A 17277-nucleotide genomic window follows, 5' to 3' on the forward strand; every position below is an offset into this window, starting at 1 on the left:
ATGCAAATCAAAACCACAATGAGATACCACTGTACACCAGTGAGAATTGCCGATATTAAAAAACTAGAAACAACAAATGCTGGTGAAGATGCGGTAAAAAAAGGAACCCTCTTACACAGCTGGTGGAAAAGTCAACTGATCCAGCCACTATGGAAAGCTGTATGGAGGTTCCTCAAAACCTGAAAAATGGATCTACCATATGACCCAGCAATTCTACTCCTGGGAACATATGCAAAGGACACAAAAACACTAATTTGAAAGGAAACCTGCACTCCTATATTTACTGTATCAGTATTTACAGTAGCCCAACTATGCAAACTAAATGCCCCAAAACAAATGAATGGCTCAAGAAGATGTGGTATATACACACAATGGAATACTACTTGGTGATCAAAAAAGATAAATTCATACCATTTGTGGGAAGTTTTATTTTATTTTTTTTAAAGATTTATTTATTTATGCATACAAGAACTGGGGCACAGACCAGAGGTATAGGGGGTGAGGGGATTCACCAGAGACAGAGTGGAGAACAGAACAAGCAGATCGACTGAAACACACTGCCGAGAAGAGCAGCGGGCGAGTCAGGAGAGGTCTGCTGTGCCATGTGGGTAGCTCCCTGCCCGGGGATCCAACTCGTGCTGCAGTGGCTGTGGACAGCCTCAAAGGTTGCGTCTTAACCCCTTGCATCACCAGGGAAGCCCCAGTTTTATTTTAAAGGAAGACTTTTTTGAAATTTTTGCTTATGGATTTCAAACTAAATGTACATCATACCTTTAAAGGATTCTAAGTATTATAAACTAATCACTTGACATGCAGATCAAATGGCTACAAAAATCCAACTGATAAGTTTCTAATCTTACAAGCAGACTCAGTTTACAGCATGCTTTAAATGCCATTTAAATCTGACTTTTATTGGTAATGTAAAAGTTTAAGATAAAAAGTGATTTTTCACTAGACTTTAGGAGTCAGGATCAATTTAAACAGAGTCAGTGTTGCCAATATATGCCAAGGAAACATTATTTTAGAGGAAAAATATTTTATAGGCCTGCTAAGTTTTATATTTCTCTAATGTATTCTCCTGAATCAATACAGTCTAGTCCAAGGAGTTAGTTGTATATACTGATAAGAAGTTTTTCTTTTTCCCTTCCTTGAGCCCCCATTAGGGAAAGTAAACAGATAAGGCTCTTATCATCCACGTAACTTTAAATAAAAAAAAAAGTTACAGGAAACAGTGAAACAAGAAAATTCATAGGTTATTGTAGTAAGAGACCTGAAAAGGTAAGGTGCCTCATGTTAGGACCTGAAGGAATGACAAGTAAAGGAAGAGAAGGAAGAGAACACAGACAGGGAGGTCTAAAGTGGATGTAGACAGTAGCTTGTCAAAGTCTACTAACTTTCCAAGTAAGGTATGTGGAAGTCAGTTCTGGGATGAGTGATTCAGAAAATGGAGACAATTTGATGATGGTTATTTTGATAATTTTTCATCTAGAAGGGGGAGAACTGTCATTGGTAAAAAAGTACTAATAATTTATGTTAGACGAGGATATTTAGTTGTATGTTTGCAGGGTTCTTGTCTTAATTACAGCCATGATTACAGAGTGACTGTGTATACAGTCTTTGAATGACCTTATCTGAATTGTATCTTGAAAATCAATCATTTGGGAATAATATGACCTAGCTGTCAGAATACAGATTTAAAAATATCCTGAGGATCAAAGTATTATCTACAGATGATAAATGCTAATTTTAAATTTATACTGTGTGATAAATTTTTGTAGTTGTATACAACTGTATGTCCATTTTTAACACAGTCAATATATAGTAGATGCACACATTAAAAAGGATATGATTTTAACATTTCAAAATGAACCAAATTCCCCCCAAAATTACTTTTTTAGATTTAGAATAATGGAAATATTAATGGTGTTAATGGCACTGCAGCTGATTTTTGCTGATTCTCACCTATACCACGTAGTATGTTTCTGAGTCTTAAGGACTGTGGTCTTGAAAATGTACACTAGCCTTTTAAAAAAAGGCTTCCGGGAGACTAGCTTGTGTATTGCTGGTAATGATTACTTTAAAAAAAGACTAGAGATGAGTGTTTTGGTAGTGGGTACCTTATGGTAACAACATCTAAGGGAAGAAACCCTATACTTCTAATATACAAACAATGTAAACTAGTATAACCTCAATTTTTAAAAAGTTTTTAATATTACCTCAGTTAAAAAAAAAAGAGACCAGAGAAAAGAACAGTATACATTTTCAAGACCACAGTCCTCAAGATTCAGAAACATACTACTTGGTATAGGTGAGTTGGCAAAAATCAGCTGCAGCGTCATTAACACCAATAATATCTTTTCCATTATTCTAATTCTAAAAACCAATTTTTAAAAATTTGGTTGATTTTGAAATGTTAATGATTATCAAAATTTTAGTCTTCTTCCATGACCAATCAAGTTTTGTCTGCATTTTGGTACCTACGAACATTTTTCAGTTTACTTTAAAATTTCCAATTATATTAAGCTGTTCTTTTATCTTATGGCTAGTTCTGAAAATCAGCTATTTAACACTAAGGAACAGCACTAAATAACTAAGCTCAATTAAATCCTACATTCTCAAGATAATAAGCAAAGCAAAAAGATACGTCACTGAATGATGAAAAACAGAGGAGTGGCTTAAATCTAGTATCTGCTTTTTCTTTGCTAATTATAACTTAGGATATAATGAATGCTCACACTATAAGGAGGCCTACAGATATCTTAGTCAGAACCTCTTATTTTGCAAATGAGGTCAAATGGGTTTACAGAAGTTAAGGGATTTACCTACCATAGCTAAGGGCTGGTCTTTTGCTTCCCGGCTCAGTGTAATTTCTGTCTTGACCAAAGCACTAATTTCCTTATATTTCTCTTTTGTTAAACTACCCTTTTCTTTTGGCAAATCACTATGACACATAGAAACAACAAATTCAAACTTTATTTTTCTGTGTACAATCACTTCTAAAAAAGTATCACATAGATAAGTTACTGGCCAAGATCATGGAAAAGGCTCACTTAAATAAGACAAAATCACTTTATAAATGGTAATAAAAATTGTAATTAAAGATATTTTAAAATTTTGATACAGGAAGAATTCTTGTTTTTTTTTTTTCTTTCTTCCTTTTGAGTGATAAACTTAAATAGGTGACTCATTCTAAGTAGTGAATCTTTTTTGCAGAACATTTCTGAAGAAGGAAGAGTAAAATTTAATAGAAAAAGATCTCAGAAAGAGAATTCTGACTTTGTCTCTGGTTGACTCTGTGATCATGGACAAATCATGTAAAACTCCTTAGAACCGTTTCTCTAAGAATAACATACTTTTTGTAAACATGAATAGATAACTCCTATAGTTGGACATAACAATTCAATTTTGAGAGCATTATAAGTAACATAGGTTTGGTAAATTCCTTTTTTAAACTTGCTTATAAATAAACTGCAAGAATGAGCCAACTCTCTGAAACAAAAACCTCCAAGTCTAGGTAACAGTCGATTTTTTCCCAAAGAAGAATTATGTTCAAAGAATTATGTTCATAAATCTGTCGTAATTATTTTCACTAATAATACTTAAAATACAAATTCAGATTTCATATATAGTTAAAAGCATTTTCTTTTCTAAGTGGTTTCTCTATACTGAGGATATATATAAAAAGATTAAAATTTCTCAATTTGTTAATTGGGCAGTTAAATTTATTTTAGAGCAATAAACTACAAAAACATACATATCTTGCTTCTACATATATGCTTAGATAATAAAAAAAATGAAATTCCCTAATTTAAAAATTCAAAATGAAATGCTGAAATAACCAATCTTGTGAGAAAATGTGAAATGAAGATAACGATGCTTCTATGGCTTTGTGTAACTAGCATTCATTTAAATAAGTCTATTCAGGGTTGTCTTTTCAGATTGTCAGAGTAAACAAACCCTACCATATTTGCAGCAAACCCATAATTATAGATTATTATGGCATACAAAAGCAGCAAGACATAAAAAGCTGCTGCAATTCACTGCACTGTAATAGAACATGCAGAGGAAGTTAATTTTGGCAAATGCTTTAAATATTAGCTTTGCATAATATGTAAAGGTGAAACTATAATTAGGACAGAATGAATCCTTTGGAGCCTCCTTTCATTCTGACCCTGCAAATGATGACTTTTGCTAATAAGACTACTGCCATCTGACAAAAAGCCAACTTCACTACCTTGCTTTATTCTTTAGTAAATTTAATAATTACAGCTACTCCTGCCAATAGTTCTCAAATCAGACTTGTTCAATCCAAAAGTGAGCTTATTAAGGACACTATGTTTAGAAATCTTTGGCCAAAAAAGTACTTGAAGATGATGAAGCATGCTTTAGACAAGGGCACAATGATTAGTCATTTTTGTCACATTGAAAAAAAACCCACAGCATGTAGTCACTACAGGCCACAGAATCCCCTGCTGTTAGCTCACAGCTGTTACTAAAAGGTTTTGTATTTATCTAGTCCTTAATACCTTTAAGAAGGTCCAAAGGAACAACTTAATACATTTAGAGAATAGTACTTCTACAAGAGTATTTGGTATCAATATAAAGCTCCATCTACTAAAATCTTTTTCTTTGCTTCTTTTATAGTGACTGATAATGGTACAGTACATTTTGCAAGAAATACATTAAAGCTTTCCTTTATAAATTTATTTATTTCACTGTTTAATAAGTATACTATCTGCCTTGAATCAAACTTTATCATTTTACACCTTAAAAATGTAAAAAGTAACTAATCTTTTAAGTTTATTTTTAGGTAAAATAAACACTATTTTACTATGTCAAATCTAAGGAAATAATTGTATCACATTTATATTAATTATTATCTAAATTATTTGGCTATAGTGCACTGCCAGTATCATTCCTTATATCTGCACTATAATTTAAATTTTATATTTCTATTTCATTTATGTATTTGTTCTAGAAAAACTATTAGTGACTAGTGGTTAACCCAAAACTCTGGCCATATTTCCTTTAGATATAACTTTATATCTTCACTCGTATTCTGTGTTGTTAATCCATTATCATGGCCACACTGCAGATGTTTTAATTTATTATAATAATTATACCTTTATTTATTTTTAAAATATTTATTTACAGTCAGAAGTACAGGAGGGTGAGAGAATTCACCAGAGACAGAGCGGGGAGCAGAGCAGGCAGACAGATGAAATACACTGCTGAGAGAAGCAGCGGGCGTGGCAGGAAAGGTCTGTCGCGCCATGTGGGACCCTCGCCGAACCCGCACTGCAGAGGCTGCCGGCAGCTTCGCAGCCCAGAGCTCAACTGCTGTGCTACCAGGGGAGGCCCTATAATAATTACACCTTTAAAATCAAGCTCTTCCTTACCAGTTTGCCCTTTAGTCAGAAACCCTAAGTCTGATGATTTCTCAATTTTCTTTTGAAAATTGAGAGCCCTTGAAGAGGGTTTCTGGAAATGGATGAGAGAGAAGCCAACTCAGGCCTGTATCCTGCTACAGCTCTATTTTATCAAGTTTTACAAATTGGGCTTCCTTGTAAAATTTATTTAAAAAGGTTCTACCACTTAAAAATTCACTTCAATAACCACCATCCTAATGTATTGATATCTTCAGTGGTTTCTTTTTTTCTTTCTTTTTTAAAGATTTATTTATTTATACAAGAACCGGGGTACAGTCCAGATGTGGGGAGGGTGAGAGGATTCACCAGAGACAGAGCGGGAAACAGAACAGGCAGACTGATGAAATACACTGCTGAGGGGAGCAGCGGGTGAGACAGGAGAGGTCTGCTGTGCCATATAGGATTCTCGTCGGCCGGAAGGGCTCGAATCCATGCTGCAGAGGCTGCGAACAGCTTCATAGTCTTCATAGTGCGGTGCTCAACTACTTGCGCCACCAGGGAGGTCCCCTCTTCAGTGGATTTCAACCTTGGCTACAAATCAATCACCCGCCAATGCTTATAAGAACCCCAGCAATCCCAGAGTAACATATCAAAATCTCTATGGACAGGACTAAAGCATCAGTACACTAATTTGCATAAGGATTGAAAAATCACTGTTCTAACATTACCAACCATAAGTCATAAAGTCTGACTTCATGACTTAAAGATCGGTCCATTTTTCTTTCAACTAATTAGCCATTTCTGACATTGGTTTAATTCTTAGTAAGTCCAGATTCCATGACTAAATCATATACCAATATTGTGAAAGCCATAGTTCTTTATATTTCTGCTACAACCACTTTACTGAATGTTGATTGGTCCAATCAAAACTGTGTAGTTTCCATTTTCTATTGGGCACTCAATAACTTCTCTCAATCCCCTTAATTTTCTTCCATCAATTTTTTTTTTCTGGTCTCAGAAAATGGGTGAACATTATCACCTACACTCTTCAGCTCATGTCGCAATTCCCTTTCTACCTTCCTTCTCAGCTTATTAAATTCAACTCTTCCTGTTTTTAAAAACCTGAAACATTTTAGCTTACCAACTGTTTTTTCACTTGAATTTTGGTAAGCATTCAAGATTCTTTAAAGAATAGTTCTACAGATGTCTCTACTTCTTAATTCTTTCTTGTTCTTAAATCTACAATGATCCACTTCTGCTGCCTACTTCTGTGCTGAAACTGACATAGTTGTCAGTCTTTTTTGTATTTGACCTCCCTATCATGTTAATACTGTTGGCCAGTCTTTTTATTTTTTTTCAAAAATTTATTTATTTATACAAGCACTGGGGTACAGGCCAGAGGTGTGGGGGCGGGGGTAAGAGGATTCACCAGAGACAGAGTGGGGAACAGAACAGGTGAACTGACTGAAATACACTGCTGAGGGGCAAAGTGGGTGAAACAGGAGAGGTCTGCTGCACCATGTGCGTAGCCCCCGTTCAGGTATGGAACTTGTGCTGCAGTCGCTGTGGATAGCTTCATAGGTTGTGTCTTAACCCACTGCGCCACCAGGAGACCCACAGCCAGTCTTTTTAAAAGTTTCTCCTCTTAGTTTCTGAGAAAATACTGTCTCCTGATTTTCCTTCTTTTCCACTATTTTCTTCTCAGCACACATACACCACATGAATACATGTTCCTAGCAAAGATATCTCTGCTAAGATTTAGATCTGCACATGCAACACAAACACTAGATCTCTTCATATGAATACCCAATAGGCAGCCCAAACCGAACCATTTCTAACACTCCCTTACTTACACACTCTCAAATTTCCAAACTTTCTCATATTCTTGCTGGTCTAATTTGGGGAGATTTAACCAATTTAAGCCTTCAGCAACTATTGCGCACCTTACTGCAAAAGCCTCATGATTGATCTCTCTGTTCTGTTAACCTCCCTAGAATCAAACTGACAGAATCAAACTTTTTATGAAAGGGGCCAGATAGAAAATATTTGCAGCTTTATGGGCCACACAACCTCTGCTGCAACTATTGAGACCACCACTATTATTATACCAACATAGCCTTTATGATATGTAAAAAAAGAGCATGGATGTTTCCCAATAACTTTATAGCAACAGGTGTGGAACTTAATTTATCAAGTCCTATAAAAGACTATTGTCAAAGAGGACTTAATACTAACTTTATCATGTACCTCACCTCCTTAAAATCCTTAATTGCTAGGTTCCTCTAGGCTACCTCTGTATCTTGAATGAACTTTTATTTTTTACTCACATGAGGTATTTTTCTACATCTTTCCTAATAACTGGTAGTGAACTCTCTGAATGTAGAAACAAAGTGGCATAAAAATTGTTATTGACAAAGAGAAACCCCACCAACTGGGAGAACATTTTTGCACCCAACACTAATGATAAAGGACTGATCACAAAAATCTGCAAAGAGCTGATGAGACTCAGCAACAACAAAGAAAATAATCCAGTCAAAAAATGGGCAGAAGAGCTAAAAAGAAACTTCTCTGAAGAGGAAATGCAAATGGCCAACAGGCATATGAAAAAATGTTCAACATCACTTGTAATCAGGGAAATGCAAATCAAAACTACCATGAGATACCATCTTACACCAGTGAGAATGGCACATATTAAAAAAACTAGCAACAACAAATGTTGGCGAGGGTGTGGAGAAAAAGGAACTCTTCTGCACTGTTGGTGGGAGTGCAAACTGGTCCAACCACTATGGAGAGCTGTGTGGAGATTTCTGGACCTACTAAACATAGAGCTTCCATATGATCCAGCAATTCCACTCCTAGGTATTTACCCAAAGGACACAGAAACATCAATTCCAAAGAGCACCTGCACCCAATAGCTAAGCTTTGGAAACAGCCCAAATGCCCAAAAATAGATGACTGGATCAAGAAGATGTGGTACATATATACCATGGAATATTACTCAGCATTCAAAAAAGATAAACACATGCAATTTGCAGCAACATGGATGGCGCTGGAAGGGATCATGCTCAGCGAAATAAGCCAAAAAGAAAAAGAAAAATACCAGATGGTCTCACTCATAGCAGGAATCTAGAAAACTTAAATAAGGGACCAGGAAAATGAATATAAGAAAGTGAAAATCAAAATCAACAAAAAACTATGAACCAGAGACACTTTTTGGGGGGTGGGGGGGCAGGAGGGGAAGGATTGGAGTCAGAATGGGGCGTTTGCAATTGTATGGGGGAATATAAAAATAAAATTTAATATTAAAAAAAATAATAAAAAAATAAAAATAAAAAAGTAAATAAATGAATTAATAAATGAATAAAATAATATATACTTGTAATATTTTATATACTTGTAATATTTCAATGTGTTAGGAAAAAAAAATTGTTATTGAGTTCACTATGTACCAAGGCCAATCAAAGGGTTTTACACATAATTTAGAATTCAAAACAACTCTATGAGGGAACTAATATTATTATGCACAATGTACAAATAAGGAAACAGATATAGTCATTCAGTTATTAAAATGGAAGTCAAAATTCCATACCATGTCTGTCAGACTCCAAAGATCTATTCAATTATGTATACCCTATAATGTATAAAATATCAAAAACCTAAAAAAATAACTTAGACATACAAAGACAATGAGGTCAGATATAACCTTAGTGTCTGTAAATAAAGTTATTAAATTAAAAATGAACTTTGTTATACATGGTGGGTTAAACAACTATAAAGTTAAGCTATATTCTCCTCCATTATTGCCATCTGTGACCTAAGATCACATCTTGAGAGAATCCAAGCAACAATATTGTCCTGAAAATAATTCATTTTACCTTCTGTTACTGGCTGGAGTTTATTAGACCGTTCTGAATCAGGAGAGTGCAAAGGTTCTGGCTCTTTCAGACTTTCCAAGTGCATAAAAGGATCATAATCCACAGATGCCAAGTCAGAGAGGCTTATTGGAAAATACCTTGGATTGCTAAAACACTGAGCTCCATAAACACACCCATGTAATACCTGAAAATAGAGAGAAAACACACCAATTTTTCTCATTGAAAATAAAAGTAAAAGAAGAAAAACTTCAAGTGGTAATGTAAGAGCTTGACCAAATATTTAATATTTAAAAACTTAAATTTTCAATCAAGGTAAAATTTAATATCTCTTTAAAATGATCAGTAAAATTTAATGACTCTCATATTCAACAAAAATGGACTCCTTTCAAATTTTGAAATGAAACAACAGTGTCTTGTAGGAAATACTTCTGATATCTCTCTAGGTACTATCTGATAAACCTATGTTCTTAAAAAATATCTAGTTCTAGAACAATAAAAAAAAGCAATAGTTATAAATGTTATTTGTTTAGGTTTTAAGAACCCTTGGTAACCAAATAAATAACAACACAAAGACATTTACCTTATAAATGCAATTGAGGACAGATTTTTCTATTTTATCATTTTCTGCACCAGTAGCATGGACTGGTCGGAGCAGCGTCTTTAGAGGTAAGGCCATGATCCAGTCCAAAAGGCACAGAAGTAAGGATACAACCAACTAAAACAACAAAAGGATCATTATGATTGAAAACTCATTAAAAAAGAGCTTACTACTTAACAGAAATTCACAAACTAGTTTTTTATTTTCTAAAATTTATTTCACGAACATCAACCCTAAGTTCCACCATTATTATTAACCTAGACTTAACTAATTTTAAGATGTTGCATATGAACATTATTATGGATTTCTCCCTAACATTTCAGTGAAAGAACAATGAAACCTTAAGTATAATCAAAAAAGAAATGCTGATATTATTTTTAAATATAAAACTGATTGTAAAAGACAACAGACATCAAATTGTTATATTTAACTGTACAAACAACACAAACGAAAATATTAGTCCTTTATGTTATTACACTCACTTCCACATTTCCCTTCTAATTCAATAATATCTTGCTGAAAGATCATCTTAGCCACTTTCTGAAACTATTACCAATTTTATTAAATGTGTCTTTCCACTAGAAACTTTTAAACTAATGTATGTAATAACTATAACATTTTTAATCCAAAATGTGGAATAAAATAGCAGTATTTAAGTAATCTGTTCTATTGGATAAGGAATCAAAGTTAGTGCCATAAAAGTATAATTCAAGTAGCAATAAGAGATCTGCTAAGTTTTAGAATTAAAGGCTAACTCTCCAACCGAAGGAGTAATACTGGTGTAAGACTCCCAACAAAACCGCCAAAAGAAAAATAACCAATGGGCCTCCCCTGGTGGCGCAGCGGTTGAACGCTGGGTTGTGAGGCTGCCCACAGCCTCTACAGCGCCAGTTCGATCCCGGGCCACTGGCGAGGGTCCCACAAAATAAATAAATTAAAAAAAATTGTCTTACAAAAAAAAAAGAAAAATAACCAATAAAACATTACAAAACCCACATCGTCAGCATGAGAAGAGAATATCCATAAATAGAAAACATACAGAAAATTCCAGCAAGCTTTTCCCCATTCTCTCACTGCAAGCTTTCATGAAGAGCAAGGGAAGTTTGGAAAAGATTGCAAAAGAGAGGAAGGCAGCTGCAAAACCAAGCCAGAAAGAAAAAGTCCACCTTAAGTGTGAGAAGATTGAAATTCTCCTCAAATTATCAGACATACAATTCCTGTCCTACATGAAAAGCATCATCCAATACATTAATGGACCCATAACTTTCCTCCTTAAAAAGGGCATCAGCCAATACATTGCTGGGTATAAAAAATTCCTCCCCTCTTTAAAAAACAGCATCCAACAGACACTGTACTTCTTTAAATGGCCAAAAGAGGGGGCTCCTGAAGTAGGAATCTTGTAAACCATCTAAAAAGCCACCAACCTTGTCCACAGAGGGACAAAAAACATTCTACCTTAAATAAAACATTTTAAAACTTAGAAGAAATAGAGAAGGGAAGAATTGACTCAAGTGAGGGAAAGAACTAAAAGGGCAAAATCCTATTAGAAAGAAATGAAACTTGAATTATAAAGTACTCCCAGAAGAATTAATTTGAAAAAAACAAAGCAGCATAAAAGAACAGCAGGAAAACAAGAGAACAAAAAATAAGATGAAGAAAAAGATCAAGTGTCAGAGATAATCAAAACAGTATGGCACTGAAATAAAAAAAGAAACAGAATAAACCTACACATATATGGGCTGTTAATTTATGACAAAGGAGCCAATAACATACAATGGAGAAAGAAACATCTATTCAACAGATGGTATTGGGAAAATTGCAAAAGAATAAAACTATACCACTACATCACACCATACACAAAAAGTAATTCAAAATGGATCAAAGACTTGGATCTAAGACCAGAAACCATAAAATACATTCAATAAAACACAGGCAAAACACTCCATGACACTGGCTTCAGAGATGTCTTTGGGGACTCAACTACAGTGGCACAAAGGGAAACAAAAGAAAGAACGGGTTCAAATCAAATTAAAAAGATACTGCACAGCAAAAGAAACTTATCATTAAAAGAAAAAGATACCCAAGAATGACTGAAACATCCTAAAATGAAATTCAAACAGTAAAAATAACCTGAAATTTGAAATAAATTATGTAACTCATTGAGATAGCCAGTGAGCGTGGGGTGCAGAGGAGGTAATCCAAATAACTTTTAACACAGCTTTTGAACTATGTACTCTCCTGGTTAACTATATAGAGATATAAATTAATTCTAAAATGGTTTTATTTCTCTAGATCTGCACAAAGAAGATCTGCACAAAGAAGTACACATTTTGTGGATACAAATATGGAAAGGGGAAGGACAGAGTGAACCTTGAGGTATTGTATTAGAATCAGAGGTGTCAGGGCGAAAGAATGGTGCCTTAATACATGTAGAGAGAGAATAATATATACATATATGTGTGTACATATATGTGCAGCATGTATGTCTATATTTGTATTGTATACATAGGAAAGTAAAGATGAGTCTTAAAAATTCTGTGGTGACAGAAATTAAGAACATGCCCAAGAATAGTAACAGGTATGTCAAAAGAACAAACAAGCCACTTTAAAGAGGCTCCTACTGTCTAAATTTGAGAAGGTGGCAGGAGACATGTCCATTAGTTCCATTAGGTTCTCAGTTTTGAGAATCAAAATAAATAATTATAGTGAAAATGTAAGGATTAAAACCCATTGCATAAAAATGAGAATCATTCTATACTTATACGATGGAAACCAGAAGTGAAAAATCACCCTTTGAAACGATCATAATTAATTCTGGTATGAATCAAAAATGGTCAGCAAAATAAGTTAGTAAAAGTTTAAGGAGTAACTAATATTTATAGAATCTCAAGTTTCTTCCTATATGATAATTATTAATTGGAGGGGGTAAAACAGTAGCCTGGCCCAAGTTCTTGGTTGACCCTCAAACCACTGTGACTATCCAAGTGGCCACCTTTTGTTCTTAGAAGTTCCCAGTAGCTTGGGGTGTGACAAAATCCACCAGCGTACTAAAGGTGAAGAAATGTCCACATGCCTGTTTAGGCTTACAAAGGACTAACTGCCTGCACAGCTCCCCAACGGAGGGGAAAGGGAAGCTTCATTTTACATAGCAGCTGGGAAAGTTGGGACTTCAGATATGCAATCTAGCCCCTAGCAAAGAAAGCTTGTGTGGACAAGCTCTGGTTTTCTGTTGGAGGAGAGAAGGGAAATGGCTGGGGATGTGTTCACCAGCTTTCACAAGCTTTCAGTAGAATCCCTTCAGTTCCCACATGCAAGCTGATTATAAGCCAGCACCTCAGGAAAGAGCTGGGAAAGTATAGTCAAATCCCTTCCAGGGAGAAACTGGGAGTTGGGGATTCCTGCCTGTTTCCTGTGATTTGAGCAAAGGCAGGGTAGCTGTAGAAAGGGCTTGAAAGCCCATTTGAAAACTGCTTTGAAAAAAATTAGTATGGTCACATAAAACCAAGCCCCAATGATTATTAGAGTAGGTGAGTTGGAGGCCTGTCCCTTGGGTGGCAACTGGAGCACTAGACATGTGGACAAGCTCTTTCTAGGGAGAAGGGGAACTTTTAAAACTAAGAACTATGGGGGACTAAGGGGGACTTTTAAACTAAGGGGAACTTTTAAAACTAAGCTGGTTTTATTGTTGGAGTGAGCCAGAGGAATGCAGAATGCCTATTAGATGCAATCTGATAAGAAGCCAGATCCTCAGACAGCAACTAAGTATGCAGACAAATCCTTTCCAGAGAAAGAATGGAAGATGGTCATTTCTGACTGCTTCTTTGACTGAACCCTGGGCAGACAGACATGGTGAGTGCTCACGTGCCTGTGAATAACAACTTCTTTGTTTCCTATAATTCTGTGGCACCTGTGAAGGCAAGTCCAATTGGTGGTCACAGTCAGGTGATTTGGAGGCCTGTTCCATGGGTGGCAGTCTTAAAAGTTAGGATGCTAGATGTTTGGTCTAAATCTCAGAGAAGCTGGGAGTCACAGATTCCCTCCAGATTTTGTGATGCTATGCAAAGGGTGGGGTTTAGGACAAGAGTATATCTCAGAATTTCTTACCCATTTTGCACAGAGAATTTTCTCAGCTGCCCAATGTGTAAGAGTCTCTCCACTACTTTCTGGATTTCTCTAAGAGGGAACTGATACATGTGAACTGCATCTTAGTGATTCCTTTGACTATTCTTTAATTATTATTCTTAAAGGTGTTAAACCTTGTTAACTTCTTATTCTGTAATTTCTCAAGTGATTTTTCATACATTCTCACAGTTTAATAGCACACATGTGTTGACAGAGCTGACAATTTTGTTTCAAGCTTCAAATTTACTATTTTAGGTCTACAGTTGCTTTGTTTGTGTCCTCTATCAGGATATTACTCCTTACATGTAACAAAAGAAAACCGAAACTCATCTTTCTCCAACAACCTGTTCTTTTTCCTCTTTATTCACCTTAGTTGTAGATTCCACTCTGAAATATCTTCTCTATTCCATTAGTCTTAACTCAAAATATTATCAGCTATTACAGAGATGATTGTAATAACAATTATCACATTATTTCTTTTAAGATAACTTTCACACTTTCTCAAGTGCTCTTTCGTGAACCTGGTATTTCATTATGCATTAAAACTCTTTCCAAATCACTTTGAAAAAAGAACTTTTACAAAAGTCCAAGGTTGTTAATATGACACCCATGGGCCTTTGTAAGTGGACATCTTCTTATTTCTGTTGCTTAATTTTCTCTGAACTATGCACTTTACACCCTGTAATATGAAATTGCCTGGGATTTTCCCATGCCACACCATGCCATTTTACATCTCCATGATTTTTTAACTATACTATTCTCCCCACGTGGAATAACTTACTCCATTCCTTATCTCCATTTATGTAGAAAAATCCAATTTATATTTAAGGAAGTTAACCTTAATCAGCCCTTCTGCCTCAATAATTAAATGTGTAGACAACTACTTTCTTCTCTACTCTACTGTCTATCATAAACATTTTGCTGCTTTCTACAGTAAGTTATTACTTCACTTGTCATTTAGGAATCCATGAGATCAGGGACTACACCTCTTTTATATCTGCTTAACTAGTTCTAAGTAGAGCACCATGCAGACATATTTTGTGATGAATAAACTGTTTAGTGAATTAAGTGGTCAGGGAACAAACCTTGGTAGTAGAAATTTTTTCTTTTTTAATATCTCTATACCTAGTAGCTATTGCCTAATTTCTCTCTTTTTTTATTTTTAGTTTTTAAAGATTTACTTATTTATGCATACAAGAACTGGGATGTAGGCCAGAGGTGTGGGGAGGTGAGAGGAGTCACCAGAGACAGAGTCGGGAACAGAACAGGCAGATTGATGGAAATACACTGCTGAGCGGCACAGCAGGCAAGTCAGGAGAGGTCTGCTGCGCCATGTGGGTAGCCCCTGGGGATGGAACTCGTGCTGCAGTGGCTGTGGACAGCTTCATATGTTGTGTTTTAACCCCTTGCGCCACCAGGGAGGCCCCCTTGCCTAATTTCTGAGAAATAAATTTGGGATTTGTATTAGTGTTCATATATTTGATAATATGAATTCTAGTAATAATACATAAAATCACCTGATTGATGAGAAAATGCAATCAGGAAAGATATGGAAAGTATAAAAAGAAACCAAACAAACTTCAGACTGATAAATATCTTAAATAATGGAGTTTATTATTATGAATTTACTAAGGTAAAGGTTATTCTGTACTACTTTTTGGTGGCCAAAGGGATGTCTTCTCCTAAGCATCAAATCTCTTGTGTATTATATGTATTCTCCTTCATGGGAAATTCTTTACTTTCTAGCAGTAACAGTTTTGTATGACTCCTTTCAGAGTTGACAAAATCCTCAAAATTGATCATGCATATAAACTCTGAAAGAAGAAAGTGAAATAATTTTAAGTGAACAGAATGTGCTCCAAGGTTCCTTAAAACCCAGAGATTCAGGGGGGGTCCCCTAGTGGTGCAGAGGGTTAAGCGCAGTGCTGTTTCAATCCTGGCCACCGGCAAGGGTCCCACATGGCACAGGAGACCTCTCCTATCTCGCCCACTGCTCCGCTCAGCAGTGTATTTTGTCAGTCTGCCTGTTCTGTTTCCCGCTCTGTCTCTGGTGAATCCTCTTACCCTCCCGTGCATCTGGCCTGTACCCCAGTTCTTGTATAAATAAATGAATCTTTAAAAAAAAAAAAAACAACCAGAGATTCAAAGGCTTTATCACATGGCAATGACTAACTTGAAATTTGAACTAAAATATAATTTAGTTACAGTTAAATAATTTAAAGACTTATTTCACATTATAGTTAATTTTAAATAGTTTAGTGTTCACAATGTAAATACATGTATATAGATATACCTCTGCATTTTTAAAACATCAATATTTAGCTAATCACATGAAATACCAAACAAAATTTAAATTACCCTTTTGTCCATTTCATAAGATGAAGCTTCTGTACTTGGCAAAAGATGGGTAATAGTGGCTATTAGGATCTGTTGAGGGAAAAACAAAAGCTCAAAATATGTTAAACTAATGGTGCATCCTAAAATTAAATATTGATGCTAAAATAATATAACATCTACTGCTCAAAATTTATGCTAAATATGTTAAACCTTTTTTTTTCCCAAAATGATTTTTTAGGTAAACTTTTCAAGCATGCCTATCATTTATAATTCTCACATATAGAGCAAAAATTGTATGTTCTATAAACTATAAATGTATTTCTTATAAATTCAGTTCATGAATCAATGCTATAATACAGATAATAAATGTTCACATACAATAATTAGAAGATACTGATAAGCAAAAAGACTTATAAACATAGTTTTCATTTCTATCACTCAAGAAATTTACTCTATTCAACAAATTAGGTATAGGAAGAATGTACCTGAGCTTAATAAAGGCCATAGATGACAAGCACACAACCAACATCACATTCAACAAGGAAAAGTTGAAAATCTCTACTCTAAGTCAAGGATACCCACAATTGCCATTTTTACTCAAGACAGTACTGGAAGTCCAGCCATAATAATTAGGCAAGGAAAAGAAAAAGCACATAAACAGTGAAAAGTGAAAAGGGGGAATTAAAATTCTCTGTTCACAGATAACGTGATCTTACATATAGGAAACCCTAAACAAGCCACCAAAAAGCTCCTAGTAAAGTTGCAGGATAGTAAAATCAACTGCATTTCTATACATTATTAATAAGGTAACAGAAAGAAATTAAGAACAATATCCCACATGCAAAAACATCAAGGTCAATAAAATACCAAAATATTTGGAGAAGGAGGTAAAAGACCCATACATTGAAAATTATAAAACACTGATGAATAAAATTGAATACAAAAATAAATGCAAAGAAAAAAATAAATAAATGCA

The 17277-nt window shown here is 35.0% G+C and overlaps 1 protein-coding gene across 3 annotated transcripts in view; it reads right to left on the reverse strand.

Moving 5' to 3' along the window:
• The window catches only part of RALGAPA1 (Ral GTPase activating protein catalytic subunit alpha 1), a gene marked incomplete at both ends in the record, with an annotated part of 206636 nt that overhangs the window by 65733 nt on the left and 123626 nt on the right, over positions 1-17277 (reverse strand). For all 3 annotated transcript variants that reach the window (XM_084241386.1, XM_084241384.1, XM_084241385.1), the window contains 3 exons: positions 9245-9428; positions 9825-9959; positions 16323-16391. In XM_084241386.1, coding sequence (XP_084097512.1) covers positions 9245-9428; positions 9825-9959; positions 16323-16391 — 388 coding nt within the window. The remainder of the gene's footprint in view (positions 1-9244; positions 9429-9824; positions 9960-16322; positions 16392-17277) is intronic.

This window comes from Talpa europaea, assembly GCF_964194135.1.
Source record: "Talpa europaea genome assembly, chromosome: 8".
Taxonomy (NCBI): Eukaryota; Metazoa; Chordata; class Mammalia; order Eulipotyphla; family Talpidae; genus Talpa; species Talpa europaea.